This window comes from Corvus kubaryi, unplaced genomic scaffold (assembly GCF_017639235.1).
Source record: "Corvus kubaryi isolate FWS band 111438036 unplaced genomic scaffold, C.kubaryi_AGA036_p1.0 37357, whole genome shotgun sequence".
NCBI lineage: Eukaryota > Metazoa > Chordata > Aves > Passeriformes > Corvidae > Corvus > Corvus kubaryi.
In genome coordinates this window covers 4,444,459-4,460,511 of record NW_024581117.1, presented here as the reverse complement: position 1 = coordinate 4,460,511, position 16,053 = coordinate 4,444,459, and the positions used below count along the sequence as shown (strand labels likewise).

The window sequence follows — 16,053 nt, the reverse complement described above, 5'->3', positions numbered from 1 at the left end:
TTGTATTTTTAATGATCATGTTGTGTGTTGTTTGATGGATGTCTCATTTCAGAGCAAATGCCTGTTTCAACTCATAGAATGATGTTGTGGCACAAGTAAGGAGACAAAACCTGGAATTCATGGAGAGAAAACAACAGCGAATTTTTTCTGTTCTATTTTAGTGAAATTTTTCTCTTGTGTTTTCCAGTTTATGTAAACAAATTATGGCCAGAGAAAGTATGAAGCAGAAAACATCATCAAGGCTGCAGAAGATAAGGAATATGAGTACAAGGACCTTGTCATTGCCTTGTTTATTGACATCTGGGGGAAAGGGGGAGAGGCTGTCTTACAAAATTCAAAGAACTGGAACATCTGAGACATTGCAGCTAAAAATTGTGGTTCTCCCATGCAGTGTACATTATAAAAATACTTTTGTGACTCACAAGGGAGAAGTAAAGCTACAAACCAAGCTCTGTTGCTCCCCTCTTCTCCTGTGATGTAATTTGACATGACCAATAGAGCCAGACATGCTATATTAACCTACAGTAAATTTGAAAAAAAATGTGGTTTTCAGTAAAATACGGGAAAAAGTTGTGATCTTTATTAACTAAGAAATAGCTTTCAGACTTGAAATTAGGAGTAGAGGTTTCCCAGTGAATACGAACTGTCTGATGTGGTGTGATATCTGGCTTTCAGAGTCTATGCTCAAGTGACTGCAACTTGTTGATATTGACTGTGCTGTTCAGCTAGTATCTCATCACATTACATCTCCAACCCCACCTGAAAAAGCAGAATCATTTTGAATTTTAGCTATGACACAGACTTGTAGAAGCCAGTTTTCCAAAGCATTTTAAAGATTATTTTTAAAACCTTCTTAGCCCCGGTAGTCCAAACTACTTAGGATTAATATAAAAGTGGAATTTGGTATATTGTAAACCACTTTGAAAATCAGAAAGACAGTTGCTGCAATTCATTAATATTGCATTGCAAAATTGTTTGCTGGTGACTTGGACAGATTAGATGATCATCCTGGAGGCTATGAGGATTTTAACATGAGTCATTCCAGCTGCTTGTCTACTGGTACTTGATACTTCTTTTCATCTGCTGGTACAGATGTGGAAACAGTGGTAAGGTACAAGTGATATAGTGGCAAGTTTTTCTACAGATTTCAAAAATAAAGGACCTCACATGAGGTCAACATTCTGAGGTGAAAGTCATGCCATTGAAGTGATCAGTAACTATATATGCTGTAGCATAACTTGATGTGGCAAATTAGGAGAATGCAGAGCTTTAGAAAGGAGAGGCCATCTGATTCAACAGGGCAAATCTTCTCTGGCTTATCCAATCTCCTTGCTTTTTCACTAAGATCCTGAATTCCGATGTTCAGAAATTTAATTTAGCTCTACACTGAATTCACTGAAATACACTGTTCAAAGTGTTATTTCTTCCAGTTTTCCACAGCATACCTCCCTTTCTCTTAGCTTAGGTTATTGTTTGTTTTTTAACACTAGAATACTTTGTCATTTGGAAGCAAAATAAATTATATTTTAAAGGAATAGACTTGTTTTTTTCATTCATATGTACACACTTCATCTGGGACACTAGAGAGCTGTTATCCGTTACTTTTCAGTGCTGCAGATTTCTACTCAAGTTAACTTCTCTTCTGTCTTTCCGATAAGGGATCTTGCTTTTAATCAGAGATGTGAATCATGTCACCTTCTTTGTAACAGTAATCTGATCTTACATCTAGGGCACTTCATCTTCTTTTCTTAAAAGAGTAAATGGCCTGTAGTGCAATAACTACTACAGTTTATTAATTATCCTGTATATTTGACTGGCCCAAATTGATACTGTGTTGTGTAAACCACAACTATAGGCACTGTTTCTACATCTGTTCAACTTAGCATTTTAAAATCTTTGGAAGATGCTGAATAGTAAGCTGCACTAGATCATTCACCTATTTTAATTTCATGTGGTATCTCCCCTTCATTCCATTTTTTTGCCAGAATCATTTCTAGCCCTCCATAAGCATTGCTGAGAGGTTTAGTAAGGACTGCATATTGCAATATGTGGCCCATCTATACAGAAAAATAGGAATAACTTCTCCAAAAGCCCTTCTAGGCCAGGATCCTGTCACTGTGTGAAACTGCTGACTGTGGAATAGTATGGAAACATGCTAAGTGTATATTAAATGTTTTCCTCAAGTACTCTCTTAGCCTGCAGCATTCTTCAGCTCCAGAGCTTCCTGGGCCAGAGATGGTATCTTCATGTTTGGTAGTCCTTGTCAGATTTTATCCTCCATCAGTTTGTTTAATCACTTTTTGATCTCAGATAAACCTTCATCATTGGCAGCACCTCATGTCAATGAGTTCCGCAAGCAAATGTACATTAGGTGACAGGGTGCCTCCTTTTGTTCATTGTGAACCTGCCATTTACACATTTTAGTTGGTATGTTGTGTTATGGTTGTGTTGTGTAGACATCTGAGTAATTGGTCTTTCTTCATCTTCTCCATACTGTTCATGGTTTCATAGAGGCTAATGAGACGAATTTTATCTCCATGGCATAAAATTGACACACAATACTGTATTGATGTTGAGCAGTTGAAGAGAGAATTTACAGTGTAATAAATGTTGTTGCAGACCACGTTTCACTTTTCTGACAAAACAACTGGTAGAATTAATTAAGAAATTCAGACATAAGCTTCTTTTAATACAGATGAGCCAAAGAAGGGTTAAAAGTGAAAATGAAAGGACACATTTTTGGCTATTAGCTAATAATATGCCATATTTTATAAATCAGTAACCTCTTGTGTTGGAGTGGTATGGCTTATTATGACTATGGAAATAATATGTTGCTTTTCTACAAGTAGACATGCAGGAATGATATTTTAAGAGAAGACATTGACTTCGTCTGCAAGGCCAGGGCATGAAATAAATGAAAATAACAATTATTGATTTTCCTTTTCTTGTGCTGAGAGAAACATTTGCCAGCTTTTATGAGGGGGAAAGAGCAGATGTTCAGCAAGAGAGGAGAGGTTTTCGGTTTTAGCAATAAGACATGATAATTTTTGCAGAGAACATTTCTTTGCAGTTATATCATCTTGAGATGGGGAAACAAGTCAGAAGACCAAAATATAAATAGTGAAAAGTACCCTAAAATGGCGGTACTTTGCAAGTATACATGATTTTTCTTAGGAGGCGGTGAACAAATGGTTCAGAAGATTCAGCTTCATTCTAGTTTGACAGACTAAGGTGCAATTGTGTGAAAGAGATTGAGTGTATATACTTGTCACATGACTTTTAATTTGGTCATGTGCTGCGAGTCTACCACCGTGAATTGCGAACGGCCTGAAAACAGCAGAGCTCTGAAAAGATGCACCAGACAAGCCAGACAGGACATTGGGACAGGATCAGGGTTGAACCCCTGGTAGTCATTCAGCTTCACTGGGCTCACAAAGTGAAAAGATTACTTTTATCCTGTTGGCAGAAAAAGCATCACTAGTCTTTAGAGAATATACAAAGTGCTATGACACATTACTGAAATGTCACTCTGCAGGAATCGTGGGAACATGGGAATGTGAAATGTTAATGAGGAAGTCTGTTTTCCAAGGCTATGCAATTGGTTGCTGTGCTTTTTACTGCATGAATTCAGAGTAATCTACTACTTAAAGCCAGAAATTGGGAAAAAAAAAATCAGAAAAGGGTTATGTAACAGAATGTCTGCAAAAGCTGGGAATTCCATTTGATGTCCTCTCCAGGTGTGCTGGAGCCTCCCCAGATATGGCCACCAGCATTTAGGAGGAGGATGGTTCTGACTAGTCTCTGTCCTGTCCCTTGTCAGCTGCTGCAGCACCCTGCAGCTGGGTTGTGGAGTCCCAAAGCCATCCATCACCCTCAGCACCACAGCTCCCAGTGATTTTATGGTTAGACTGGGCTGCAGCTGCCATGCATTGCAAAAAAGCAGCCAATCCCTCCTCATGGTACTCAGATGAATAGACATAAACCTGGTGTGAATTGATTGAGTGGTCATCTTAGCAACAGTATTAGTTGATCTGCCTGAGGGTCAGAAGGCTCTGCAAGAGATCTTGATGGACTGGAGCAATGGGCTAAGGACAGCTGCCGGAGGTTCAACAAGGTGAAGTGCCAGGTAGTGCACTTGGGTCACATCAACCCCATGCAGTGTTACAGGCTGGGGGAGGAGAGCTTTAAGAGCTGTTCAGCAGAAAGAGGCTTGGGGGTACTGGTCTCAACAGCAGCTGAACATGAGCCAGCACATGCTCAGGTAGACAAGAAGGCCAATGGCATCCTGGTCTGTATCAGATGTAGCATGTCCAGCAGGACCAGGGCAGTGATCGTCCCACTGTACTCCACACTGGTGATGCCACAAATCCTGTGTCCAGTTCTGGGCCTCTTGCTTCTGAGGTACTGCAGTGTGTCCAGAACAGGGCAACAGAGCTGGTGAAGGGTCTGGAGCACAAGTCTTACAAGGGGCAGCTGAAGGAGCTGGGTTTTTTTAGTCTAGAGAAGAAGAAGCTGAGGGGAGAATGTATTGCTGTCTACAATTGTAGTGAGGTGAGGGTCATTCTTTGCTACCATGTCTCAAGCGAAAGCATGAGAGGAAATGGCCTTCAATTACACCAGGGAAGGTTCAGATTAGAAAATCATTTTTCTCTAAAAGAGTGGCTAGGCATTGGAGTAAGTTGCCCAGAAAAGTGGTGGAGTCACAGTCTCTGGAAGTGTTCAAGGGACGTCTGGACATGACACTTGCAGACATGATTTTGATGTGACTGTGGTGGTGCTATGCATGAACTAGATGATCTTTCAGGTCTCTCACAACCTTGGTGATTCTGTGTGATTATTCCATGTGATTATTTGTTGTGCCTTTCCTGGCCTGTGGCTTGTGTCTTATGTGTGCAGCCCCACATACATCTTGCGCCTTCCATAACGCTGTAGGTTGGCTTCCCCCAGCTCCACCGTCTTCTGTTTTCAGCAGGAATACAAGGCTTCATTTGGTTTTCTCTGTAAGAGAGTGTATCTGTTTCTCACAATCATCAAACAACAGGGCCTTGGATTTCTATGGCAGTTGGGCCATGAAGCTGGAACAGTGACTACATCAGGGTATAAACAGATGTATTTTTAATTGGAAGAAAGAGAAAAAACTTTAACAAACTATAAAATTAGAGGCCCCGCTTCAAGACTAAGACAGCCCTATAGCAGCCCTAGAAGACTAATGCTGGCAAATAGATTAAAAGAGTGTTCAAGGCCAGCTTCTCTGTCAGCTTTCAAAGTGCTAAATTCATGGAAAAGATGTTTGCTCAAAGTGGTGACAAGTAGAATGAGATTGTATTGTTGAAAGTGCAACCTTTCATGCATGGGACAGCATGGCAGTTTTTCCTTGGAAGAGCTTCTTTGGAGGACATGACCGTTCACTGATAGGGCGTAGCAGTCTCCTCCCCATGGACTGTTTGCACATTGCAGAGGCTAATTCACCAGGTTTTCTAGCCTAGCATTGCTACTAAAAGCAGCCAGACTGTAGCTGGGCTAGGGTGTGTTTCATAAACTGGCATTTGGAAGTAAAGTACTAAGTCCATACTTTCATAGAAGTACAGTTCTAAATAAAACTGAACTGTGGTATTATATGGTATTATCGTTATAATGCAGCTACTTTCAGGTAAGTATCAAGAAAATCTACTCTTATTTGTATACATAAAGTGGTCATTTTTACAGCTACAGTATGGATTTTAAAGTGATAGTATATTAAGTTAAAATTCTAATGCTTTTAATCCTGTTATAACCTTAGCTGGACTGAATATAAAGGATTTATTTACACATAACTGTAGTCTGTTTAGCACAAAACCATTTGAAATTTATGTGTATCAAGCAGCACTGCAATTACAGTGTGCATGGCAGAGACTTTATACAGCAGAATGCTGGTGATACCTGAGACGTTTGTAATAAATTGCGTTTCTTATTAAAGGATATGCAGAAGGCATCTCTGTGTAGCACTCAGAACCTTTAAACTTTGGTCAGTGCAGTCATGTTTTCATTCACTGGTGCTTCTTGGAAGACACCTCCTAGCCTTGCTGAGAGTATGGCAACAACAGCAAAAAGGCACCCCACCTGTCTTCACTGCTGTTACGGCACAACCCTGGATGCTTGGGCTCATAAGATAAAAATCAAAAGAAGCTCTCAACAGACTGTCAATTTGTTTCAGGCACCCTGCAAACAGTTGTGTCAAGTCCTAGGCTTCAGTTCAAAAAGCTCTGAAGTATGTGCTCATTGTAGGCATACAACTACCACAGCCCTTAATGCTCGTCTGAGCTGAGTGTGTGTTGACTCAGTAACCACTGATTTTCAATAGAGAAGGAAACATGCATTTAGAAGTGCCTTTGGCCCTGACATGTGCTTTTGATTGAAATGAACTGAAATGAAAGGTGCTCTTAGACCATGGGTAGATGCACAGTCTGCCATAGGAGATGCTCTGTGTTCCACAGGTATCTTGTCTTCATTGCAGTGCCATCTGTCAAGGAGATCACCCTGTATAACACTTTTGTTGATACTTTGAAAGGCAATAAATTCTATCTTCAAAAAGATGTTGAGGTGTTTGAAGTAACATAATTGAGACTGGTAATAATAGAGATGGAGAGACTTCAGGACACCTCAGTACTGGTCAAGTACTCTGTCCTTCAGTGACAGAAATGGACGCAGCTCCAGGCAAGATGATCTTGGGAACACCAATGAGCCCTGTGCCTTGTGCTTACCTGTAAACTGAATTCTTGGTGTCAATACTAACAAGTCAATCTTGCTATGCTTGAAAGAGAGACAGCCAAATGTGTGATGTTACAGATCAGTTCGGCACAGAGCCATCATTTGGTGGCAGCTTATCATCATCACTCTGGAGGTGTGTCCTTCATTTCTCTGAGTGACATTGGAAACTCAGCATAGAGTCCCACCAAAAATACACTGGATCTGTAGTGAAAAAACATAAGATCTGAAGAGTGGTTGGGGTTTTTTAAATTGCTTTTTCAAAATCTCTTAATTTAAGATGTGACCAAAAAAAAAAAAAAGAGTCACATATTTTATCATCTATAGCTTTCATTAATTTTTAAAGGAATGAGTCAAAGAAAATGCTGAACAGAACCAGTAGCAGAGGTTATATGATGAGCAGATGTAAGAGCCATCTTAATATTTGATGAGACCAAAAGTTTCTCACCACTAACCATCTTTTAATGGTTCTTGCCCTTTGAATGGGTGTATGTGGCTAGTTGTTTCTAAGGGACTAACTTTTTTGACTTTCTAATTAAATACCTCTCAACACTGGCTTAAAACTGGTGGTGGTTTGGAAGTGTTTGGTTGCCGTGTCAGGTTAGGTTATGATAAGGTGGAAAACTGAATGGTTACATCTCGGCATGTTGGTGTGTTCAAACTCTCCACATCATCGAGGGGCTTCTCAGTCAAAGCTGATGACAAATACCAAAGCACAGAGCCTTACAGCCAGTCTGTGTGCCAGAGAGATAAACTGTTAACACCGACACAAATGGGCCAAATTGAGAAAAGCACTTAAAAATGTGTATCCGTTTTCTGTCAATGCAATGGGCAGGAATTGGGTCCCATTTTGAATGGCTTGGAAACCCGTGCACAGCAACCTGCACGGAGTCAGAAGCACATCCACAATGTAGCCAGGAACTGAAATTGGGAGCCCAGCCTGTCATTCAACAACCTGCTGAAAATTATTCCTCCATCACTCGCATAACATCTCATGTGCAGGGAGTAGAAGAAGAGCCTGATAATAAACCAATTCTATGAAAATTTAGCATGACTTTCTGTTTCTGTGAAGTCAGCAGTGAGCACGGACTTGTGGTGATGCACAGAAGCAGGACTGAGCTCTCACAGCCGTAGCTGTGTTTGGTATGCTGCACTAACACTGAATTACTGACAAATAACTGGAAATGGATGTTCTGTGATTTAGAAATGGATGTGTGATTTAGAAATAATGTGAACCCTGACTGAACCCTGTTGGGTTTTTCTTCCATTTGCTTTCCGAACGTGAGAACAAGGAGGGCATTATTTATAACAACAAATGTTAAGTCCCAAAAGGAGAAATTATATTTTGAATTGACAGAATCCTGAAAGTGTAAATGTGGTTTCATAACTAAATATATTTTCAGACAGGAAAATGAGTTAATCAAGAGTAAAATGTTCTTGAAAAAGCTTTCTTTTTTTTTTTTTTTTTTTTAATCTTCCTTGGAAATATTCTCAGCTGTCATGGTACAAAAGTAACTAGCATATCTGTATATCCATATCACAGTATCTCAGCAGTTACACTGTCTTAAAAGTACTTAAATGGATTTCTTTATTGATGTGATCCAACCAAAATAGGACATGCCAGGAACAATAAATTGTTTAGAACCTGGAAAAAAAAGACTTTCAAAAATTTAAATTAAGATTAGGAAACCTAACTCTAAGGAAGTTAAATTTTCTGGGGAAAATTAAAAATGTTCTAAAAGCTTTCAGAAAGGCATGAATTCAGTGAAGTTGATTTGGGGTAGGAATCCATGTCTTACAAGTTGTTATTATCAAGGGAATATATCCAAAGGACTGATTTGGGGTTTTTTTTAAGTGGACAGGGTAGTTAATGTGGAAAAAATAATTTGATACATTAACTGTGGAACTTAACAACATTGTTATAGCATTGCTTTAATTCAGTCAAAATCAGGATATTCAGCCACACAGGTACAATCCTACCATTTCATACAGTCATCTGTGTCTTCATGTATTTTGGTTGATGTCGCTCCGTTTCTAGGAGAATCACCAGTCCAGATTTCATTTAATGAATCTTCTTTAGTTTCTTGAGTGTTAAAATAAACAGTAAAACTGGCCTAATTCAAAGTAGGTTGTTAGTGTAATATAGACCCTCCTGTTCCTTAGGTAAGGTGTGCCAAGTAAATGTTAAAGATTAGTTTGGACTTCAGAAACAATGTCTCTTGAGATTTTTGTTGAGAAACCTATTGTGTGGTACTGATTGTTGCTGGGGGAGAGGATTTTGAACCATGAATCCACAGTTCTTCAAAGCTCCTCAAAGTGAATGTTACCAGATGGGAAAAAAGAAACCATGGATTCTCCATATTTAACGTCTTGAGACTGCCTTGTGAGGCTCTGAGGAAACTATTTCTGACTCTTTCATTTGTTTTTCTCAGGTTGGGGGTCACACCATGCTGCCCATTCGTTGGATGCCTCCAGAGAGTATAATGTACAGGAAGTTCACCACAGAAAGTGATGTCTGGAGCCTAGGGGTTGTATTATGGGAAATCTTTACTTATGGCAAACAGCCATGGTATCAGCTCTCAAACAATGAGGTGTGTGTAATATATTCTCAAAGTGCATTGGGAAAGCTGTTATGCTAATTGTCTGTGTTGCTTCTCTGGAGAAGGGACAGCAACAAATTTATTTGTTAAAGGCTGACACTGATACAAGGTATTTATTGTATTGTCATGAACCATATGGTTAAATTTCTTCCTTTTCACCCTTTTCTACCCTGAGTGGATGGAACGTGTCCAAGCAGAACTAGAACACTTGGAATTTAATTCTTTCCTTTGTATAGAACGAATTCTGCTCTGGGTAGACCATGAGGCAATGAAAAAGACCTTAGCTATCTCCTGAAAAGACATATCATACATGGTACTGTTTCAGAGTGGTTGTCCATAACCATGGACAGATTAGACTGAAGTAATCAATAAATCTCTTGATTTCCAGGCAGTCACAAGTATCTCCTTTTCCAGAGATTAGCCACAGTGGTGGCTCATAAATTTGCAGGGGATGGAGCAAAGGAGAGGCGTTGAAGCTCTGTGAGCAGGTTGAAAATTTATCCTGCCTCTGAGGCGGTAGTTGGGTAGAGAGAGAAGGTATGGGATTAATTCCTAGCTACAGTTTCCTTTTGTGTGGGGTGGACAATGTGGGTGAACTTAACATGATTGAAGTTACTGCTCTTTGATCACTTACTTTACAGTGAATTTTCCAGATTCCATACTGCTACTCATTCATCTGCCTAGAAAAGCAGGCCTTTCCAGAGATGGCTGCATGGCAGCCACCAGTGAGGCTGCTATGGTTGAAGTTAACTCTTCCATGGATGAACTCCTTGTAGTTGGCACAGCTGCGCTGATCCTTTTCTTGTGATTTCTCATAGGTGATTGAGTGCATCACTCAGGGCCGAGTCCTGCAGCGACCTCGCACATGCCCAAAGGAAGTGTATGACTTGATGCTGGGCTGTTGGCAACGGGAGCCTCACATGAGGCTCAACATCAAAGAAATCCACTCCCTCCTTCAGAACTTGGCCAAGGCATCTCCAGTCTACTTGGATATTTTAGGCTAAAGTCTCCTAGCATTTCTTCTTCTGGGCTACGGGAATGAATGTGTTCAACTGCCGCTGAACTCCATTAAAATGTGTTCTTAACTTTGACAGTATTAATGACAAAGTTGCGGAGAAGCTTTCAAAGGGCAAGCAATGTGCACTTCTCCATCTGTAGACACAGTATTGACTTTTTAGACATTACCAAGATGTATCTTCTCTCTTTCTCTCAGTTTCTATCTTTTTTTTCCTTCTCTCCTGTCTTTCTAATCAATTTGGCTTCTGCATTATTCTAACTCTGCATAGACAAAAGCCTTAAAAACCCAATCTGTTATATCAGCAGACTCTTCAGTTTGCCCACCACAACTAACAATGCCTTGTTGTATTCATGCCTTTGATGTGGATGAAAAAAAGGGAAACATATATTTGACTAAAACTTTGTGATTTCTGCTGTACAGCTACTGGGAGTTTCTATGGATTCACCTCATTTTTTTTGCTTCAGCCTGTGGGTGGAAAAAGAAGACTGGTGTTCTCTACATGAAGAATGTTCTTTGCAGAGATAAAGCCAGCTAAAAAGAGGACACTCTTGTGTGATACACTATCTGGAGAAACTTGGGAAATCAGGTGGCATCCAACCCTGCAAGAAAACACTGAAGTGATTTGATGGAAGACAAGAGGGAGTCTAGCAATTTCCCTGAAGAGTCTTTCTGAGGACTAAAGGGATTGTTTAAGGAGGTGCTTTGCCAGCACCATTCATTGCCAGAATCAAGTAAAACAAAAAAAAGATGCTGCTTGCACTGCACGCAGTTGTGTTACAACATGATAAACTAAACACATGCCCTTTTTTTTGTCTTCTGGTAGGATATTGTCATGCCACTGGTGTAAAAATGTTCTCCAGCTAGTCTTTTTTAGTAAAGGCTGAAGCTAGATTTAGTTACATACAATATTAATTTCAGAATCACATGTTGAAACTAAGGATTTTGATAGGACAAACTATAAATGCTGAGGCAGGTGTATCTTATACTGTGCTTGTCCAGCAGCATATTCCTTCCTTCTTCAATCCTTTCTTTTTTCTTTTTTTAACCGTGCAAGCAAAACTGTGCATGGTCTTTGTCGATTAATGCCATTAGTACAGAAACGATCACTCATCTTGTAGTACACCCTAGTAGGCATAGCAAACTCATAATGATATAACCTATATTTCATTAGAAGGGGCTAATGGAGGACATTAGCTGTGTTAAAATGCCTTTACAATGTTATAGATACTATAGGCTGATATAACATGAATAATCTAAAGCACGGAGATCACTGGTTATGTTTGAAACATAGCAGGGGATAAAGATCTCTAGAGAAAACAAATTACTCTGTGGTTATGGCTTGCTATTCAGAGTACAAAGATTCTAAGTTCAGTGCCATTTTTGTATTGGTACTACTGCTGTCATAACCAACATATACACTTTATAAAATAGTTTATTTTTGGTTGGATTGGCATTGTATGTGTACAACATTTGCATGGCCACTGTGTTGATGACAGCTGCATGAGCATACCTGTTGTTTTTCAAACTAGAAGTTGACAATTTGAAATTTAGAGCTAGGATTATTTTTAATATGAATTCTTACAAATGAAAACCTACCTTACCTATTCCTCAAGACTTCTGCTTCCCTCTGTGAGGGGGCGTTATTGCAAAAAAGTGATCTTTCTTTCCATTTTCTCTTTTTATTATTTCTTATTGATATGAGCCAGATCAAAATAGTCCATCTTCGTGTTGGGGATATTTTATTTAATAAATTAAGCATTTTATTTTTGTAAGTGTTCCCATAGCACATTTAATATATAATTTGCTCGCATGTATTATTTATTGAGGCACTTTAAGTTTTTCTTTCAGAAGCTTTTAGAGCTAGCTTATAAAAATTCTGAACATTTTCAGAAGAAAACAGTTCACTGGACACTGATGAAGTTTTACCCTTCTCAATGTCATTGGAAAGGCAGCATTACAAATAAACATGACAGTGTAACTATAAAGCCATACTCAGTATTTCTTTAATAAACTAGATGTTATTTCTTAACTGCTACTGAACTGGAAACACATAAAAAGCCAGAGGAAGATTCCTACAAAATGGGCCTTAAGATTTTATCTAGACTGTCTTGGAAGTTCTCACAGAAAACTAGAAAAAGACTGAGCATCCAGTGAAACCCATTCTCTTGAGAATATGAATGTTATATTTTAAAGGAATTTGAAATTGATTTTCAAAATAACAGTGATGGAAAAGAAAGATATCAGAGTCCTCTCTTACTGTGCAGTGGGAAGAGGGTGCAGGTGGTGGAGGGGCCTGCTAAATTTCTACCTGCGTATTCTGTCTAAGTTTCGTCTGAGCTGAAGAAAAAGGCATCTGAGATGATGCTTTTACTGGAAAAGAGGCTCCAGCCCAAAAGCAAGCAGGTGTGTTTTGCAAGCACTGAAAGAATGTATACCAAAAATAACCACAAGACCCTGAAAATGTACTTAGTGTCATCTTCTTTTGATTTCCTAGTGAGACTTTTAGAGTAATTTCAGAGAATAAATAGTATTAAAATGCATTGTGCAATAACATAGCAGTTTGTTAAACTTCTAAAGGACCAAATGTTCTACAAAGCCACCGCTATGGATAACCTTGACCTATAGCATTAATGTTCTTGATAGTGCATAAAATGTATAATCACAGTAGAAAAGCTATAAACTGTAGCTATACATAGTTTGCATTTGTTCATGAAAAGGTGAGTAAGTGTAGCAGAATGAGCAGAGAAGAGCAAGAAATATGTTCAAATCACAATGAAGGGTGAGTATATGTGCATATTCATCATGCTTGCACTGTCAGGTAAATTGTGTACACTGAGTAAATATGACAATCAGGCTCATTTAAAAAGTCTTTCTGGACTGTGCTATGAACTGACCATATATATAATATATAATATATGTGTGTTTGCATATGGCATATATATATATACACACACATAGCATATACATGTCTGCCTATGTCTGTTGTATTTTACTTATATATGTGCAGACATGCATGCACATTATGTATGGGCTGTGTGTATATGTATAAATTTACATACACCTATGTTATTTCAAATTATGATTAGAATGCTATTAATAAATTGATAAAGTCTGCTGAGTAACCAATTTTTTTTTTCTTTTGATATTTGTTTTTCTATGTTTGTAAGATTCAACTTTCTAACTGGTGTGCAACAGAGGCAGTGCTAGAATGCCAGAGATTTAACAACAAGCACTTTTCTTCCCCAGATTATTGCATAAAAACATTTCTTCCATTCCCATCTCACTTGTTTATTTCTCACAATGAAATTAACAGACAAGCTTCCGAGCTCAGAAAACAGAGGTTTTTTACTGTCATTTCTGGGTTTGTGCTACTGTTGTTTTATTGTCCTAGAAAAACAGTGCAGCTCCATTAACATTTTTTACTTGCCTGCCGTAACGAAATAACTCCAAGAATGAGCTGGACTATTCACACTGCAACATGACTTGTAGAACAACGAGAACACTGACATTCAGGAGTAATAATAGTAGCATTTGCCTCACTCTGTCCTTCAGTCTCAATAGATCTGCAGAACTCGGAACTGGCCATGGAGAACAGACACTTGTAAAGCAAGAGCACCCTATGATGCCTGATGGAGTGTACACATTTAAAAGGACTGCATTCATTTTGACCTGTAAAACAGCATATCTATATATTGTCTACAGTTTAATAAGTAACTGCTTATTTTTTCTCTTCTTTCTTTTGTTCTTGCTATTTTTTATCGCTTTCTTTCCTTCTTTCTCTTCTGTATTTTGTCCTTCTTTCCTTCTATTTCTTTCCTTCCCTCTCTTTCTTTCTCTGTCTGTACCCTCCCTACCTTTATAGGAGATTGTGGTTGATGTAGACGTTTACAAAATACTTTAAAAAGAAATTAAATAACCCAGATGACTAAGGTATCATGCGTATGTGCTACAACAAGTCCACATTCGGGTTGTTGCAGCCTGTAACTGAATTTCAAATACTGCTATAAAATGTGGGGGAGGGGGGCAGGGAGGGACTGGAGAGGAAGTTGGGATTTCTATTGAGAGATGAAGGTTTTGATAGCACAGTAAGTTGTATTTTCTTGTTGTGAGGGCTGGAATAAAACACTGCTGCTTTGAATAAGAGGTCCTTTAGAGCCTTAGTTAAAACACCTGTATTTGGGCAGGGTGGGGGGATGTGCTATTCATCACAAATGTGAAGCAAAAAAAGAAAAAAGTCTACATGTTGCAGGGAAAACACTGTGAAATTCACAATAGCAACCAAGTGACTATTTTGCCGTCTTTTAAACATATGTCTCAGGAGAAGAAATGGGAAATGATGGGTGTGTTATTTTTCCGTCTATGCATTCTGCACAAGGTCTGTGGGGATTTTTTGTTTGCTTGTAGAAGGTTCTGAGTGATGACTGGCTGATATTTTATAAACACTGAATATTTGAGCAAGGATTATGGAAGCTGCTAGTAAGTGAGGCCATTGATTGGAATATGTGAGAAAACAGAACAAATCAAATCTACCCAGAGGCCTAATTCTTGCAGCTTATATGTATCTTTCTGTAACTTAAAGAAAAGCACCTAAGAATGTTTTAGATACAAATAATTTAATTCAACATTTATGTTTAATTGAATCACCAATAGAGAGAGAATCAATTAATTATGAAATATTTGTCCCAGCCCTTTCCACCTATACTTTATGTATATATCTTTCTAGATATCACTCTCTTTGTCACTTTAGGTAAAGAGGAAGATATCTACATACAATTATAAATCTCTATATTGTCACGAATTGTGACCTGGTATGTAGAGCTATCTTTCTCCTTTCTTTTTTCCTTTTTTTTTAAAGTTTATTTAATGTGATGTCTCCGTGAAAATATTTAGTGGTTCTTGTTTTGCAGTTTGTTACAAGTAGTCATTGCTTTAAAACTTTCATTGCATCTTGGCTGATTTCAAAGTGATGCCTAGGTATCAGTGTTAAAAGTTTTGTTTGTGAATCATGTGACCAGCTTCTCTCAACATGACATGGAAAGTCTCTTGTATTACAGTGTATTTAAAAAAAATGATGTCTTAAAATAAACAATGTCATCTGAAAGAAAGATAAAATGGTTACTTTAAAACACTAAGAATTTCATGAAGTGTTTTGTGTTGTTTTCTGTTGTTTGAATGCCTTTGTTTACCTCTATACTTTTTAAAAAGGACAAAATTAAGGAAAAGTTTGGTATGCTTAGAAACATGGCAAGTTTGCACTCTAGAACTGTGAAGCAAAAATAGGTCACTGAAGTTGTAGTTCATGGAAGAATTGACCCAGAGTAACAGGACAAAGGAATGGCCAATCTTTGGCAGACTTATTTTTTTAGTCTTTGTTGTCCAAAGGAAGATCCTATTTGAATGCTTGTTCATTTGGGCAGCAAACACCTGCTTATCCTGTAGCAGAAACAGGCCTTCAGGTATTTTCTGGCACTTTCTTGAAAGTGTCTCTCAAACTACAGTCCTGTTCAAAATGGAGTTTTTTCTTTTTAATTCATGTCAGTCTACAATGAATATATTGTGAATAATATAGCTTAAATCCAAGTCCTTAATTAAGATTCAGAATGTAGACATCCAAAGGAAGGTTCAGCAACTGTATTAGTGATCCCTCCACAATCTGTTATCTCAACCAAGCCCTTCAAGGTCAGAGTAAAA

At 38.4% G+C, this 16,053-nt stretch overlaps 1 protein-coding gene across 2 annotated transcripts in view; it reads left to right on the top strand.

Moving 5' to 3' along the window:
- NTRK2 (neurotrophic receptor tyrosine kinase 2) overlaps positions 1-15,502 on the top strand; it is a 200,602-nt gene extending 185,100 nt beyond the window's left edge. For both annotated transcript variants that reach the window (XM_042033716.1, XM_042033709.1), the window contains 2 exons: positions 9,177-9,335; positions 10,163-15,502. In XM_042033716.1, the coding sequence (XP_041889650.1) occupies positions 9,177-9,335; positions 10,163-10,348 (345 nt within the window). In that variant the 3' untranslated portion in view covers positions 10,349-15,502. The remainder of the gene's footprint in view (positions 1-9,176; positions 9,336-10,162) is intronic.
- Positions 15,503-16,053: the final 551 nt, after the last annotated feature.